The 18,282-nt window shown below is 37.1% G+C and overlaps 2 protein-coding genes across 2 annotated transcripts; both read left to right on the top strand.

Moving 5' to 3' along the window:
• Positions 1-1,681: 1,681 nt before the first annotated feature.
• Positions 1,682-8,729, top strand: zgc:193711 (uncharacterized protein LOC569781 homolog). Its single transcript, XM_036579803.1, has 4 exons — positions 1,682-1,808; positions 6,279-6,328; positions 6,624-6,652; positions 7,859-8,729. Exons 1-4 carry the CDS (start codon positions 1,777-1,779, stop codon positions 8,195-8,197), a joined length of 450 nt encoding a protein of 149 aa, XP_036435696.1. The 5' UTR covers positions 1,682-1,776; the 3' UTR covers positions 8,198-8,729.
• Positions 8,730-10,507: 1,778 nt separating this feature from the next.
• On the top strand, positions 10,508-16,323 carry fkbp6 (FKBP prolyl isomerase 6). Its single transcript, XM_036580885.1, has 8 exons — positions 10,508-10,582; positions 12,423-12,540; positions 12,652-12,741; positions 12,878-13,080; positions 14,938-15,057; positions 15,244-15,441; positions 16,045-16,154; positions 16,248-16,323. Exons 1-8 carry the CDS (start codon positions 10,508-10,510, stop codon positions 16,321-16,323), a joined length of 990 nt encoding a protein of 329 aa, XP_036436778.1.
• The last annotated feature ends 1,959 nt before the right edge of the window (positions 16,324-18,282 follow it).

Below are 18,282 nucleotides of genomic sequence, written 5' to 3'. Positions count from 1 at the left end.
AACCCTAGTTAACTAGCATTAACTGTTCACCAAACCATTTCTCTCTTCAAAATACATCAGGGTGCATGATCGTTTGATTTTTGCTCCACCCCTGAGAAAAAAAAAGGGAGGTGACCATCTGGTGTGACCACAGCTTATTTTGCTGTGCTAAATAGTCAATATCATATCTGATATTGTTTCTGTGGAACTCAGTGTCACCTTTTATTGGACAGACAAGCTCAATGCACACTTTTAAAAAACATTTGGAAAATGAATCTCTTTAATTTAGCTTTTAATTAAAATTCCACCTTTTTCATATTTATTATTTTTTTCATTTTAACTGTAAATAACCTCAGTTTAAGCATTTAAATATAAGGTATTCTGGAGGAAATGTCTTTGTGCATCTAAAATGGCTGCAGGAGGTATTTCTGAGGAGATCAGACATAAAATAATTCACTTGCATCAGGAAGAGAAAGTTAAAATAAAATACATGAAAAAAACAGGTTTCCAAAACTGGGGATTGAAAAATTATTAAACAATATACTGAAAATGGGACTCAAACAACCACCTGCAACACCTGGTAGAAGACAATTCAATGCTCTGCGTCTGAAAGGATGTGTAGCTGTCAAGAAGTCCTCACTGAGAAAAGGAAACAGATGAAAAAAAAAAAGAACGTTTACACAGAAACTGGAGATCTGAGATGTGGAGTAAGGCTTTGTGGACAGATAAGTATAAATCTGTAAATAAGATTACTTAGACTGCAAAAAGTAGAAAATGCAAGCAACTTCTAAGACTGAACTTTGGAGGTGTGGAAAAATATCCCTGCAGAAAAACTGAAAACAAGACCTCTGAAAAGAATGGAAACTGTAATAAAGGTAAAGAGTGAACACACTAAATACTGAAAGGAATTATAGTTGTTGGGGTTTCTGTGTAATTTCTGTAAATATTTTCTTTTTTCGTCCTGACACTAAAAAACAAATAACTTACACCTGACTGGTAACTGAATAAACATAAGGGTGGTCTCTGACTTTTATATGAAGAATGAGATCTTGCTCTTTTCTTAAGCAAGTATCATTCAGCAACTAGGGAGAGAAAAGTCAGACACAACAGTGTTAAGACAGTGTTTTGATCCAAAGGTTGTTTCTCAGAAGCTAAATTTAGGAAATCTGAGAAAATGACTAGTTAAGATTGGACTTAACTGTCTCTTGGAGAAGTAGATGAAGATCGAGGTCTTATTTATAATATGTCTGTTCTCTGGGTCCTCTTAACAATATATTACTGGGCATCACAAACTGTTGAAATAAGGAAGTTCTATTCTAGATAATGGGCGCGCAGTTCTAGTCCTGGAGATCTACCTGATCACACCTGATCCAGGTAATGAAGGCATTTGAATATCAGAGCCAGGTGTGCGTTGGATCTGAGCTCTCCAGGGTGGCAGATCTCCAGGACCAGAATTGGACTCTGCTGTAGACTTATTTCATGTTCTCATAGTGGTGAAAAAACATCAGACCACAAAATGTTCGGTCAGTACTTTTCCCGCCATGTTATCTGAGGGTAGATCATTTTGTATGGTACACAAGTCAACAATGGCTAAACAAGGGAAAACAGAAGTAGTTAAACGTTCACTAGCCCTTCCTCAAGGTCAGCCAAGGGAAACCAGGACGTAGGAGGCGTTTCGCAAGCGGACAAAGGTAGCATACATTAGACACTGCACCTGCTCCAGTTACCTCACAACAAGGAAATGAAGCAGGCAACTAAATAAACCACTGCTGTCCGCCTCTTACAACATGTACAGCCATGGGGAACGGGGTAACGAAAGCCTTGGCTAAGTAAGTAGCCTTTTCTACGAGCTATCTCATAGTTGCTAAAGTTGCTAAACCCAGATTGACGACTGACTTGACTTTGGCTAAGGTAAACAAATCGTCGGTTGTAAGTAGGTGATAAACTGTGCTTAGTCTGAGTGAAAGAAAATAACTTTACTTTGTAAACATTCAACTTACTACGAGGCTGAAGTTGGAATTTTCCGTTCCACCTTAAATGGTGCAACAGTTCTATTCTGGTGCCTCAGGCGCTAGAATGTAACAGCGGAACTGCTGCACCATTTAAGGTGGAACGGAAAATTAGTTTAAGACGCTGGCAAATAAAGAAGCTAACTTCAGCTTCGTCTGCTTACTTGTGGTCAGATATTCGCTTATCAACTCTTTAGTCTCGAACATTTTGCCTATAAAAGTCATCCTTTCTAAGGGCTTTAATTGTATTTTGAGCCTGATCCGTTAGTCTGTTCATATTAGAAAGGCGACGAAAGAGACCTGAGGAGTACCAACCACACCCAGCAACCTAGAGGGCGCTGGTGAGCACAGTGGAAAGGTTACAGTGGTGATGGCGCGTTTGTGTAGTTTTGTTTTGGAAGAGAAGTAAAAAGGGAATTAAGGTCTATTAGCTTCGTTTGTCCGTCAGTGACCAGCTAAGTAAGTCAGGTCTTGGCTGTTAATATGAGACTTATGTATGACTGTCTTTCTAATGATTGGAATCAGTTGGCACAGTGTTTCTTTAAAGGGGAATACCACCAATTTTTAAAAAATGTCTGTAAAATTCAGTCACTGAAACGTAAACAAAGTCGTTCAGAGTGGTTTAATGTGAAATGATTAATTGTAGAGAAACCTACCAACTTAGTTTTCATTTACAGTGGTGGTGATAGGAACCAGGGGTCGCACTGTCTACAACACAAACATTTCCTTTTTTTAAGACCACCAGTGAACACGGGTCTTCTGAATTTTTAAAATGTGACGTTGGTCATGCTAAAATAGTGGTAGATCTGAAAAAATAAGTTTTCTGTGTGTTTTGTCTCACAACACCCTACATGTACCTCTCTGCCACAAATGGCTTTTAAAATATAAGTTTTAGGCCAAAACCTCACAAAACTTCAGTAAAACAGTATCTCAGATGTTAGGCCTCATATTCGTAACCATTCAACATAGAAAATTTCTGTGACGTAGCTTTTGGAATTATTAGATGATTCAGACGTCTGGTTCCCATCACCTCCACTATGAACAATTCTGACCCAGTAGGTTTCTCTAGAATGGAAAATTTCAAATCAAACTGCTCTGAATGACTTTGTTTACATCTTAACTATTTAATTATGTACAAATTTAGAAAAATCAGTCTAATTCCCCTTTAACCCTGGTTCTGGAGGCCTACATTTAAGTGCTTTTTCTGCTTCTGTGCAAATGTGAAGCACTTCATGGGACTGGCTTTTAACTCCTAGAGCATACTGTGTACAGTATATTGCACCAGTATATAGAGCATGTTACTCCTCATTAGTATACTATATAGTATCCAGTGAGCCAGAATTATTGTTCCATACTATGTTTCATACTACATAGCAAGGGTGTGACATCAGGTTCTGAGCACGATCGAACAGATCCTAAGAAACGCCTCATTTTCGTTCCCTCTGATCACTTTTTAGTAGTCATTGCTAGCTGCTTTGTTTTAATGCTGGATGCCATGAAGATCTGGCTGTAGAGTAGTACATCATCCTGGTATCTTTGGAAGACTACGTACTGCTTTAGGACACAATCAGATTAGAATTAGAAGTTGGTTGCATTGAGTGCTACTTTCATTCCAAGTAATCCCAAACACATTCACTGATCTTGAGGTCTGGACTCTGGGGTGGTCAGTCCATTGTTCTGAGAAGACCAGCAGCTTCTTTGTTTGATTTTGCATTTTTTTTTTCTTTTTTGTCTGTTTCCTTTTGATGACATTTAAGTGCTGTTTATCTGAAGGGGACAGTTTTGGTGGTCTACCAGGTCTTGCGGGTGGTTGTTAGGCGTCCCACTTTCTCTGTATCTTTTAGTAATTTTTTGAACTTCACTTTTGGAAACACCTGTTTTTATTTAGGTATTTTCCTTTGATTTTCCCTCCTTATGCAAGTGAATTATCTTATATCTAATCTCCTCAGAAATATCTCCTAAAAATGTGATAATTTGTCCTTAATTGACCTAAAAATCAAATAAATGAAGGGCGTTCTCTGACTTTTGCACAGTAGTTTACATATTAGTAGCCTAAGAGGCTACACTGTAAATATTATTTTACAAAGTATTATAAAGTAGACACAAAATTATTTTTGCACTTAACTTGCATCATTTAAATAATTTTGGAAAAATGTTATATTAATGAAAAACAAAACATTGGAACAATACACACTGTTCAAATGTTATATTAATGAAAAACAAAACATTGGAACAGGGTGTATTGTCTGCACAGACTTTGCACTTCTGTTATTGGTACTAAACAAGAGTATAAAGAGGAACATATGTGTGTTACCAGAAGTCAGTGTACATAGTGGTGATCTGTAAATGCAGATTTATGGAAAGAATGTGTTCACTGGCTTGTTAAATGCTGATATGATATTAGATGATCATGTGAACCAAAGGAACCAAACGTCTGAAGACTTTAAGACCTCTGAAAGCTACCTCATATGAAGTTATTATGGGAAACGATTATGAATACGCTCCCTGGTGCCGGATTCGTTGTTTTCTAAGAGTTTTGAGCTGAAGTGTTTATGTTAAATATATTATTTTCAAATCCATTCATGGCGAACAGGTACATACAGGGCATTCTAAGGCAAAATATACCCAGAGAAAATATTTATTTTGGGGATTTTTCAGTATTGTATCATTATCAGAATTCTATATAAAAACTGAGGAGATGTGTAGATTTTCAGGTCATTTCAGAAAGTAAATAAAATGACTATATTTGTGTTTTAGACATCATGACATTGTGTGGTTCCTTTTACCACAACTTTAATATCTCCACTTTAATTTCTTTACAATTCAGCATTTCACATCAAACCACTCTGAATGACATTGTTTACATCAAAATGTTTGAATTATGCAGATATTTATAAAATTGGTGTAATTCCTCTTTAACTAGTCTACTGAACAGCCCTCAAATATTAAAGGTCCTCTTCTACATTTTTCATATTTTTCCCCCTGAGGTCTGTTTACAACCTCTCTTTATGAGCTTTGTTCTGATTTGTATCTTGTTAAAAAAAACAGCATGGCCTGAAACACTCAGTGTGAATGGGTAGGGCGCTGTAGTTTGTGTGCTATAGTCTGAATGATCAAGGCTAAACTGATGTAAGCTGAGGGGGGGCGGGGGTGGTAAATGTTTTAGGTTAAATGGGTGAACCTAGACTGCTGTAGGTGGAATAGGTGGATAGATGTAAATATGTTGGTTGGTGATGTCACAAAAACAGAGAATTCAAAACAGTTTTTTGCAGCTTAGTTTTCCTGTATGGACCAGGGAGTAAACAGCACATTTTGAAAGTTTTATAATGTTTACTGCATACTACTTACAGCGTTTTCACACTGGGTTTTTTTTTCCCTGACCCAGGACCGTTACTTTATGAGTTTGGTATGTGTAGTCAGGTGTGGAAGCTGTTTTCGAGCCCAGGAGCAGTCCAGAGAACCAATCTCTGGTCCTCCCTCAGCGAATGTGGGGTTGCTCCTGCACAGTAAAATGCCACATATACAAAAAATGCTGTTCTTTGCTGTCTTTGCATCCAAGGAAAATAATCGAAAGCAGCAAACGGAGGAAGCTAGTGCCTACCATTTGGCAAACCTGTGCTCAGAAAAACTGACGTATGGAATTGTGCAATCGTTCCATGTTTCATGTGGAATTGCTGTGTGTGAAAGCAAACCAGCGATAATGAGCCCCTCGCCCAAATGATCGGTTCTGGGTGTGACTCTATTTGTGTGAAACACCCTTAAACTCTTTTATTTAGAAAGGAAAGAAAATCAGACTTTTACGTGATATAAGCCCTTTAAAACACAGGTATTTTCCATAATAGTTAGAACTGAATGCTGGAGGAGCAATAGTTTAGTCTTTACAGGGCATGGCTGCCCAGCTCTGGCCCTGGAGAAGCAGAGTCGAGCACAGTTTGGTGATTTTCCTACTCTAACACACCTAAACCTGATAAATAACTGATGCGTTCAATCAGGTGTATTTAAACAGGAAAATTGGCTAACTTTTTTTGGCCTTTAGAGTGGAGTACTGGAAAGTCAAAGGCAGGCAAGGCGTTTCTGAAGTGACATCTCACCCATCACAATTAAAACTTCATTTATTTAAAACAATAATAAATGCTAAGTGAAATACAATTAAACAATAACTATAAACAGGGACAAAAAGGGCTCCTAAATTGTGTATATAAATAAAATAAGAATTAATAAACTCTCAAGCAAACAACTCTTGTGGTGCTCCACATAATGTTTTAATTCTCTGTTATTTTTCTTTGTTAGGTGGGGTATAAATCCAAGGAAGCTCAGTCTAAAGCGGTCATCAAAGAGAGGTAAGAACAGCTGTGTCTGATGGTGATCCAGATGTGCATTGCTAATACACTCAGGTGCAGTTTCTCAAAATAGTTCTTGGAGGCCTTCATAGTCAGTTCCGTCATTCAGGTTATTTGAGGCTGATTACCTGGATCAGGTGTGTCGGGTGTTTAGATATAACAAGATATAATTTAGATATAATTTGTTCGCTCTTAATCTGTGTACACTTTGGCTGCATATTAAAATCTTGATGCACTGAACTATAATGAAACCTCCAATTAACATTAACAATGTTTTTGTCTTTGCTTCTGTCAGCTCCTCGTGCACCTGCTCCATCCCATCAGGTATATCTGTTTTTCAAAGCTGCTGCTGTGACTCCATTGGGATACTTCCTTTACTTACAGTTACAGCGACTGCTTCCTGTGTTGTTTTGTTAATGTGTTGCCGCTTGTAAACGGTGAATTAAATTTTGTTAAATCATGAAATGTACGATCATGAAATTTGCCATATAAATAACCGTGTTTAACAATTTGGAATTTTTGTTCATTATATGCAGTTATTAAAGTACAGGCCTTGGGTGGCCAAATTGGCTGACTAGCTTTCTCGCTTCATCACTTCATGATGTCTAAAGTAGCTCCCAACTGACCACAGGCACAGCTCAAGCTCAAATAAACAAACATTACTCACTGCTGCCCCTTAAAGGTGCCATGGCAGCAATGAGAAGTTAGTACGTTTTTTCCGAGGCCCATGATGTGTCTCGAGAGGTGCGTTGTTTTTTTTTTTTTATTTACCTCAACACAACTGATGAAAATGCAAGGCAAACATATGATTGTGGAAGCAAACAACTGTAGAAAATAACTGCGATCAGCCCAAATAACTGTGATCAGGTGATTACGTTATAAGGCCAAGCAGTGAATTGTTGGGTGGAATAAACTAAATTTAGTATGATAAGAAATAATACAACAGAATTTGTTCTGATTTTGTAAAGTTATATCTCGAATCAGCATAGAATGGTGCCCATAAATATTTGGACTTTATAATATCTGTTTTTAATGTGATATATTTAGTGATTAAAAAGTCATTTTTTATTGATCAGTTTAAAAATTCTCTTCAGATTTGTGCTTGGAAAAGCTCAGAGAACATATGGACCAAAAGACATTTTAAATTTCACATGTGGAGATTAATGGATTAACTTGGTGCCATATTGATTTTGTGATTGATTATAATAATGCACTTCTGCACTGGACTCAAAATAAGATTTTTCATTTATATTTTGTTTTTTCCCCAGTATGTGAAAGTTAACAGAAACTATGCACTGACATTTAAAAGCAAATGCCATATAAAATATATGTTAACTTATTTCAGAATCTAATTTCACATTTCAAATTTTACATATAGCTGTGAATGGCTAAGCGGAGTTTACCCCAAATCAGGGTCTAAGACAGACTAATAAGGGCCGTTGAGTCATTGGGTCAACTTTTGAAAATCAGTAATTTTGCATTAACAGTGAGTGCTTAGTGTTGTACTTAGTCTGGTTTGTTTTGTATTAGCCTGCAGATGCACACATATACGACCAGGTGGCAGCTGAGCCTGAGTACGCTCAAGTCAATAAAAAGAAGAAGACGGACGCTGATGACTTACACTATGCCGACGTCCAGGTGCTACAGTCTGAAGACACGACTGGGCGAGAAAGGCAGAGAGCGGCTCCAGTCAATAACTCCAGCACAGAGTACGCAACCATAGACTTTCTAAAGAGCGGCTTTAAAACACATTCATCACCTGAACCTGCAGATATTCTGATTCCACCTGGAGAGCTCAGGAGACCAGTGGCCAAGCCTAGATCTGTCCACAAGAAGAGTACTTCCTCACACCGCTCTGTTATGGTGTGAATGGAACATACATGTATATATGTTTTTAAAAAGTTCTTGTAAAATCAATATACATATTTTTTTAATGTGTATCTTAAATTGCTTTGTGTAAGAAATTCCAACTGTTTATCCATGTTAATCCATATGAATCATAACTGATATGATTTGTCATTCTTTTGACAAAAAATGGCATTCGACAGGCTCACACTCTTTAAAGTAGAGGTGCCAAAAAGGGTCCTCTGGACCATACCATAGAAGAACCACTTTAATAGCAAAATATGTTTGTAAATATTAAGGCCTCCACAAATTGTTTGTTCTATACCAATTAATGGGCCCATGTCCTACATTTTTCTTGCATTTTATTTTTCCCCCTGAGCTGCGTGGTCTTATGTACCAAAAGCATTCATAATTAATTTTACCATTTATCAGCTTTAAACTGGCTGCTTTTATTACTGTGCTTTAAATATATAAATATATGTATGTATATTACTGTGCTTTAAATATATATATATATATGTATGTATATGTGATCTAACACTCCTTATAACTTCAGTGGAATGGGTGGAGCTAAACTGCTATAGGCTGAATTTATATATTTTATATTATATATATATATATATATATATATATGTTTTCGTTTTGACATCACAATAACAGTAAACCCAAAACAGGCAGTTTTTGCACTTTAAATACCATATATAGACTGTATGGACTGGGAACTGTACAGTAGAAACTTTGACAGTGTTTACATACTAAACTCATTTATCTCCTAAAAAGCAAGGAGGTTCAGTTTTTCATGATATGGGCCCTTTAAAGGTGTTTCCTAGAACTGTTCATGCTAACCAGGAGCCATTTGGGGACTTTTATTGTTAAGAGTGTAGAAGGAAATAGAACAGGAGTAGAGGAATGGATTTGCATGTGGTCAGTTCATTTCGTAAAAAACAACAGTAGCATTTGAATCATGTAAGATCCCCACCATGTCTTGCTTTGGGCAATGTTTACACACAATAAAAACATTTTATAAAGATTTCAGTGTCTGTCTTCCTGTCTTGTATAAGACTTTAATTGTGCTTTACATTTTCTTATTAAATGGTAACTACAATTTTTAGGGTTCAATGGTGTTTTTTCTTCCAATTTAAGCATCTATATCAAAGTTAAATCACTTCATTAAAACATTTTGATAATTCCTTCTTATTTAAATCAATTATTTATATATATATATATATATATATATAATATATATATATATATATATATATATATAAATATATTTATTTATATATATATATATATATATATAATGTATGTATGTATGTATGGGTTTCCTCCCACAGGCCAATTGGACATGCTAAATTGCCCCTGAGTGTGAGGGAATGTGTATGTTTTACAGCCTACGGTGGCCTGAGGGCGAGTGGTAGAACCACAGTGCCCTCTTCTGGATGTCAGAATTATTAATTAAAATTCAGAACTCTATCACAGTATCCTTCTGATTTTTATAACAGCAGCTGATTGCAAACTGCAGATATAATAGGAGTTTAGCACGTGGTACTTGTCCAAATTGAAGAAATGTTCAATAATTTTAGCAAAATGGGAATGAGATGATTAAGTCGTGGCCATGACTTAGTAAGGCGTGGGAACGAGATCACGCCTTACTAAGTCGTGGCCACGCATTATTTTTCTTTATACAGGATGTCACTAGTGGGGCTCCGTAAAATAGTGATAAATCTGAAAAAAAAATTCTTTGGGGACTTTTTTTTTGCCTCACAACACCCAACATGTATCCCTCCGCCATGACCGGATTAAAATAAATAGATTAAAGTACATTTTACGCCACAAAACTATCATAAAACAATGCCTCAAACATCAGGCAGTATTCATAACCATTCATGTAATAGCTCTCTGTGAGGGACCTTTTAGATGAGGACCACCACTGTGAACACCTGACCACAGCAAACCACTCTGGACGTCTTTGCTGACATCTTAACCATTTAATTACGCAGAATGTTTTGAAAAATCGGTGGAGTTCCCCTTTAACCTCTGACTATCGCCTCTGATTGTCTGGTACGATATTTTACTAGGCATATGAAGTATGAACACGTGGGTTTATTCATTTCTGCTTTGTTTGATTTGTGAGTTTTTGGCCCTGAGATGTTTAAGAATCGTTGCTGTTGGTAGATGAGTGGCTAACCACTCTCAAAGGCGCTGCTATCCGGATGGATTCTGAGTTAGCTGGCTAACTAATGTTAACTGAGCTAACTAAGTTATTTACCAAGTTGATTCGTGAACTGTTCGTTCTCAGTTAGTCACTGTTTCCGGATTTCGCCCAGAATCATGCAGACAAACGGGGTTTCTTCGAGAATCATGCAGTTTATCGACCCAGAGGAGCGCCGTCGAGCTGGAATTCAGGTAGCCAGTCTGTAGTCCGTATAAACTGCGGAGCTGAAGTCGGGTTCTTATTCGAATTTTGCCGGTCCACCTTAAATGAGGCTCTAGAACGTAACTGCTGCACCATTTAAGGTGGAACGGGAAACTTCCGATGGGAAGCGAACTTAAGCCTCGGGTATAAACTGGTTTGGCTGGTTTAAAGCTGAGCAGGCTGAGTCGGTCCTCATCAGTCAGAGTCTAAGCGATATTGGCCCACTGTGAACTAACCTAGCTAGGTTAGCTAATTTGTAAGAGTTCGCTACTTATTTAGTTACTAGCTAGCTAGGTAACGATAACGTACTTGATGTACGAGGCTGAAGTTGGGTTCTTATTTAAATATTCCGCTGCTACCTTAAATGGTGCGCCAGAATGCCGCCTAACTGCTGCACCATTTAAGGTAGACCGGCGAATTCGATTAAGAAGCTAACTTGAGTCACTTGGTGTGTCATACTAGACTCCTGGCTCAGTTAGCCTTTTAGCTTTAAGTCACAACAAGCAGGGCTGGATGAAGTACAAAAGTACTGTACTTGAGTAAAAGTACAAATATTCTTTCTTTATTTTTTACTAGAGAAAGGTACTTTACATTATTGTGCCTGAGGTTCTTTTAAGCAGTTGTAGATGTTGCGTAGTACTGTTTGGATGAGTTGGATGACATGTTTCTGTACGTATGATACCGTGAATCGTAATATTTTAATGTAACATAACTTTATAATGTTTTATCTAGAAATGCAACTTCACTGAGTAAAAATGTAAACTTGTAAAAATGAAATGTGGCTTTTTCCAGTTCATTTGAACATGAGGAACAATTCTTAGTAGTATGGATTAAATTTCAATTTAAATTAAATTCAATCATGTGAGAAAATTACATTTTGCAATGCTGAAATTTTAACTTGATTTCCTTTCTAGTGAAAATTGTATTTTCTGATTTAGTTATTACATGTAAGAGCAGAAAATGAACATTTTACGTAGTAGAACAGTTTTTTTCTGTTTTCAGTAGTAAGAAGTCAATTACAGAAATTATAGGGTGATTCAAAAGATTCATCCATTCAAAGCACCATATTTTTACAACCATGAGGCGCCTAGGAACCAATCACATACCAATTGAAAGAGGGGGTCGTAGAGTTTCTGACTGTCACCAGAAGATGGCTCCCTTCAGTCTGCGAGGAGATGCGACCCCTGAGCAGAAAGTGTTTTGCGTTCTCCACTTCAATAAGAGTGAATCCATCATGACTGTGCAGCATGATTTTCGTGGGGAGTGAACCTCCAACAGCTCAGAGTGTTCGTCGTTGGTTCCACAACATTGGATGATCTCCGAAGTCACACTGAAAGAGCCATGAGTGCAGTGACTCCCGACATGCTCAATCGAGTACAGGATGAATTTGACTATGGCGTTAATGTTGTCTGTACAACTGGAGGAGGTTCATATTGAGCACTTGTAAAATTACATAATAAACTTTACGCTCACTTAAACCATTTACAGTTTACTGCATTGTTCTGTAATGATTAACAAGTGAAATCATTTTGAAATCAGATGAATCTTTTTGAATCGCCCTGTATTTTGAAAGTTAAACATGTCAAATATAATATTTACTTGTGAAAACAGAATTATAACATGTTAATTTAATTCATAGTAAAATTCCTCTTTCCATTACAGTGAGCTGGGAAAATACATGAATCGTTATTGATCAGAACTGAGATTTCTGAGATTTTACATGCTAAAAATAAATACTTCTACTAAGTGTTTAATTTTGATATATCAGACTTGGACTTTTTACATGTTGAATTTCATGTGCTAAGAATATTAAGATGGCTTTCCACGTAGACTCCTTTCCAGCGTCTTGCTCAGCAAATGCAGGACATTTTAGGAAATGGAGGGATTCTCAAAGAAGTGATACGTGTGGGAGACGGCCCACTTGTGCCAAGGGATGCTTCAGTCTCTGGTAAGTATCCTGAGACTGTATTGTAATTTAACAACGGTGCTAAAGTTTATTTGTTTTGTGGAATTATCGAGTGAACCATGTACAGCACTATCGTAATCTGTTCATCTACAGTTCATTATTCAGGATTCCTGGAATACTCTGATCGGCCGTTTGACTCAACAACTCACCTTAAATTTCCTAGAATGGTGAAGCTAGGTAAAGGTATGATGGGAATGGAATTCCAAAGGGGGAATGATGCCTGATGTGTGTAATTGTTACTAATTAGACTTGTCGAAATGACTGTAACCCATAGTGCTATGTTCTCTTTAAAGATGAAATTTTTTTTCTTCTCTTTCAGATGTGACTTTGTGTGGTCTTGAGCTGGGCCTGCTGAGTATGAGGAAAGGAGAGTTCTCTCGTTTTCTCTTCCAGCCCGATTATGCATTCGGGGAGATGGGTTGCCCCCCACTCATCCCGCCGGTGGCCACTGTGCTGTATGAGGTACAGGTCCTCGAATTCCTTGACACAGCTCAAGTCGACGATTTTTTTGCAATGAGTCCGGTGAGAATCTGTCATTTGTCTATGTATTTTTGTTTATTTGATTTGAGTTTTTGTATTTGAAATACAAACCAAGTCTTTACATTTACATGCATGTTTTCTTTGTTCATTTGCGATAACTTCACATATTAAGTAGAAAGCTGTTTAGATTTGTTTCTTTGCAAAAACTGCCGAACTGGAAAAACAGCTCTATTTTGGGAATAACCCCCAATCCCACACATTTTATCTTCTCGTTGTGATGTCGGCACAAACGAGTTTGTAAAAGTAAACTGTCTGGTCATTATTTAGGCCAAAGCTGCTCTATTCCAAAGAAGACCCATTGATGAACACGAGTGTTGTAAGGGGATGCGCACATCATGCATTTTATGGTTGATTCTGATTTCTTTACGGCCAGATTGGCTTTTTAACCCGATGCTCACACTGTGTGGATCAATAAACACATTAAAAGGACAATCAGGCCAGACTGAAACATGTAGTGATTGTTACAAATATTGTAAACATGCTTACCTGCATCCAACAGTGGTGCCACAATAATCTCTACACTCTTAAAAAACATGGTTCTTCAAGGGTTCATAAATAAAGAAAACGGTGCTGAATAGAACCATGCACACTCATAAGAACCTTTTCATGATTTAAGGGTTCTTTGCATAATGAAATGGTTATTCAGATTGATGGAGAATGTGTTGTGTATGGTTCTATATAGAACCTTTTAAAGAAAGGGTTCTATATAGCACCATGGAGGGTTCTTCTATTGTAATACGGTTGATATCATAACAATAGAAGGACCGTTTTTGCTGCTATAGAGAACCATTTTCAAAAGGTTCTATATAGATACATTTACAGCACATTCTACATCAATCTGAAGAACCCTTTCAAGAAGCAGTGAACCCCATAATCATGCAGAGTGTTCTTCGGATTGATGGAGAATGTGCTGCAAATGGTTCTTTATAGAAGCTTCTGGAAAAAGTTCCTATATAGCACCAAAAAGGGCTCTTCCATTGTTACAGTATCAACCTTTTCCAACAGCTTCTATGTTGAACCATCTGCAGCACATTTTCCATAAATCTGAAGAGCCCTTTTAAAATGCAAAGAGTTCTTGGAGTGTTTATGGTTCTGCATAGAAGCATCTTCTTTACTAAAGAACCCTTGAAATACCATCTTTTTAAGAGTGTACAGTGAGATTTCCCAGTTTAAAGACCTGGAAAACCAAGTTCTGATGATCTTGAAGGTGAGATGAATTGCGGTCACTTTGGGACAGATAGATGAGGGCAAGTTTTATAAAGTTTTGACCCCCCCCCCCTTGGCTGGCTAAGGCAGAAGAAAGATAGCTAATGTCACTACTAGGCAGCCGAATATCACACCTGTATTCAGTAGCTTCTATATCAGTGGCTACATGATCAGGATTTCTTTATTGTAGTGAGAAGATTCTCAATGAATGTATTACATATTTGCGTGATGCATGCTGGGTATTGTAGTGAGAGAATACCGATGGATGAAAACACAACAAAGACACGAAATCCTGAGTTGTGTCAAACCAATAAGGTTGAAGGATGCAGTGTTGGACTACAGACTATCACATATCATGACAAATAACATAAAATGCTAGTTTTAGGGCAGAATGCCCCTTTAAACATACTAGCACATTTACAATACATTCTATTAGCAAAAGAAAAGAAAAATCAGTTGCTTATTTGTGTAACACAAATGCAGTAAAATACTACTTGTAAAGTAAAGGGAAAAGGCTTTTTGGCACTGAGTCTTGCATAATTATGCTACGACATTTTGGTATAGGTGCAGCAGCAGCACTCACCTTATGGTGTTACATTCGCCTTTGCCTTTGCCTTCAAAACTGTTCCACAGGGAGAGCAAAACTCAGTTCCTCTGTCCACACTGCTGAATGTGGTTGACACAGAGAGAACATTTGGGAACCGCTGCTTCAACCAGGGCCGCTTTGAAGATGCAAAAGACCGATACAAGCAGGTGCGTGCGCTAGTTTTATTTTTGTTCAGATCACTAATCTCTTTACGTGTCTCTTGATAACACACAGGGGAACGAAATAAGATTAGTGGCGAAATCTGATTCTCATTTTTTTCAAACGGCACAATCTGATCCTGACATGGTATCTTATGTCTGTGTATGAATTTGTTGTATGAACTTGTGCTGCAGGCCATGACACTCTTGCAGAACCGTGAGCTGATGGATAAAGAGGAGAAGGGACGCATCGATGAAGTAAAGTTGCCCTTCTTACTCAACCTTTCTCTCACCTACCTGCGCCTGGAGAGGCCTCAGAAAGCCCTGCAGTACGGCGAGAAAGCACTGAAGATCAGCCCAGACAACACCAAAGCTCTCTTCCGCTGTGGCCAGGTTGGGAAGTTGCTTGCATGACTGTGTAGCTGTTTATCATGTGCCAAAAACCAGAGCAGTCTTGCTGTCGATAATCAGAATTTTTCACTGGATCAAGTGTAGCAGGGTTGTTCTCGGTCAGCTGATTGAGTTTTGATTAAAGCTTTCACAATTCTGTAACCAGCACAGGCCTAATTTGTGTGTTTACCAAGATATCACTGTCCTATTTTTTGCATCATTTATAAAAACAGGCATTTTTCATGATGATGATAAACTGATCCAAATGTCTTTTAGAATTTAGATTGTTTTTTAGTATAGCCTCAATGCATTTCAAAATGAATAAAATAAGGTAAAGCCAATATAAGAGCAACGACTATAGCAGAATATCAATAATAGAGTGACGATGTATGATTGTCATACATGATGCTGTACATACAGGTTTATATTTTTTTTATTCAACTCACAGCTATATTGTTTGGTAATACTTTCTGATTCAGTGACTCCCAAATCCAAGACTGGTGAGGTCAAACCCCCTTGTATTTTAAATGACTTGTCATGGAATGGGATACAAGAACTACAGCTGCATTCATTTGTATTTGTCTTGTTGCTCTCTCTCGTTATCAGGCCTCTTTGGAAATGTATGACTACGAGAAGGCACAAGACTACCTCACAATGGCTCAGGCCAAGAAGCCATTTGATGCTGATATTAACAACTTGCTAAGAAAGCTGGCAGTGTAAGTTCTCCAGCAGTGCTTCAGTTGTGTGTGGATTGTTGTATTGACGTTACCCATGTAGGTGAAAAGCCTGAAGGTTTTGTGTGCTTGCAGTTGTTACAAGGACTGCCTGGACAAAGAAAAAGATATGTGCTCCAAGATGTTTCCTGGTATTAAGTCAGAGAACTGAAGGTAAGTATCAACGTTTCACATTCATGTTCCCTCTTTCCATAACTCATCATTTGTCACTAGAGGGCAGTGCAAGAGCAACTAAAAACACAATGCAAAATACTGAACTGACCAGACAACAGTAAGTAAGGCATATCCTTTGAAACTTAATCTAAACTTGAGCATCTTGTATACAGGCTGTTTACATAGTCTACATACTACTCTTAAAAAGTTTGGAAGTGATATAATAAAAATTGTAAATGTACAGGTGTATGGAAAGGTTTCAAATTACATGTTTTGTTGATTTTCTAAAAGAAAAAAAGTTAACACATCCTCTACAGGGAACACACTTAAATATGGCATTTTTCTGCAATATTGCTGAACATTTTCTATTTTTTGTTTAACATGCTGGAAAAATATAACATAAAACAACATGAAATGTGCCATAACTTTCATACATGCCACATGTCATGTTTTATTTTTTCGAAATGTTACATTCAGCATATAAGTAATAATTATGTATCAAAATGTGCAGAAGTAGAGGATGTGTTAATCTTATTTTCACATTTAAATAAAAATAGAAGCAAAATTTTGAAAAAAATCATTTGACCAGGGCCCAAACTTTTCCATACAACTGTAAATAACAAAAAAGTTTGTAATCACTGTTAGAACTCTATATTTGAAACATAAAACAATTTATTAGATTAATGTAAAAAGTAAATTAGACATACAGTTGTATGCAAACGTTCTGGCACCCATGGTCAGATTGGAGGTTTTGTTATGAAAATGAGTGAACACATCCTCTACAGAGATTTTAACTTATGATTGTATGTGCTTTTGCAGTAATTGGGTTATTATTACTTGCAGGTTTCAGCCATAAATATCCACTGCAGTAATATTTACTAGGACTGAACGATTTGGAGAAAATATCTAATTGCGATTTTTCGAGCCAACGCAATTTAAATGTGACCATTTTCTATAAATGAAAATACAGATACAGTTAATTCATGTTATCCACAAAAGCAGCCAACGTGAGAGAGACTGGAGAGTGGATACTAGGGGAAAGTAGCTAATTGCAATTTGAATGCAATTATTTGTATAAATTAAGGTCCTGTTTTTTTTTTCTTTTCATCAAGAACGCCTGCACGTCCATTTATTTCAGACTTGTGGCTTGAACACTGAATGTAGTATACCATGTGGTCAGCTCACAAGCTCTGCATGATAAGGTTAAATTTCCCACTTAAAGCTTAAGACAGTATTGCAGCTCTTGCGATTTCAAAGTCTTTCAAATTGTGATTTTGATATAAAGCCAAAGAATCGTTCAGCCCTAATATTCACTGTTGTCTTTACTCATCTGTTTGTAATTGACACTTTATTTTCAGCTTGGCCAAACAATGAACAAGCAACAGGACTTGAACAGAGAATGCCATCCAAAGAACACATAATCTGAGAGAGTCCACCAGAAATTGTCTTTATACAAAAATCCTCATGCAACTTATAAGGGAACTACACATAACTGCAGCTGTGTTTTTTTTTTTCTAGTTTATACTTTTGTTTTATTTCATACTGACCTCATACAGCTGGCAAATGTTATTAAACATTAATATGAATAATGCAAAAATGCAAAGAAACTGTTCATTAGGTATAGAAGTGATTGTATCCTTGAGTTCTTGTATTAACTTTTTGGAGTTTATAACTTTTATCCAAGTTATAATAATGTTACATTAGTTTGAGTTACAAGAATGACTGCAACCATTTTGTGTCAGCTATCAATACATGTTGTATTCTGGCTAAGTTTGTAAAATTGCCTTCTTTTTCATAGACACACTCACAGTCTCATTTTCAGTTTAGTGTGGTCTCCCTCTGTCTCCATTCTCTCTGGACTGCTGCATGCTTTCCTGGCAAGCTTCTCAGTTTAAGACCGTTAGTCACCATCCAGTGATGCAAATAATCTGTGAGCACAAGAAAAACACACTGCTCT

Source organism: Colossoma macropomum, unplaced genomic scaffold (genome assembly GCF_904425465.1).
Source record: "Colossoma macropomum unplaced genomic scaffold, Colossoma_macropomum, whole genome shotgun sequence".
NCBI classification, from domain to species: Eukaryota; Metazoa; Chordata; class Actinopteri; order Characiformes; family Serrasalmidae; genus Colossoma; species Colossoma macropomum.
This window is presented reverse-complemented; position numbering and strand designations above follow the sequence as displayed.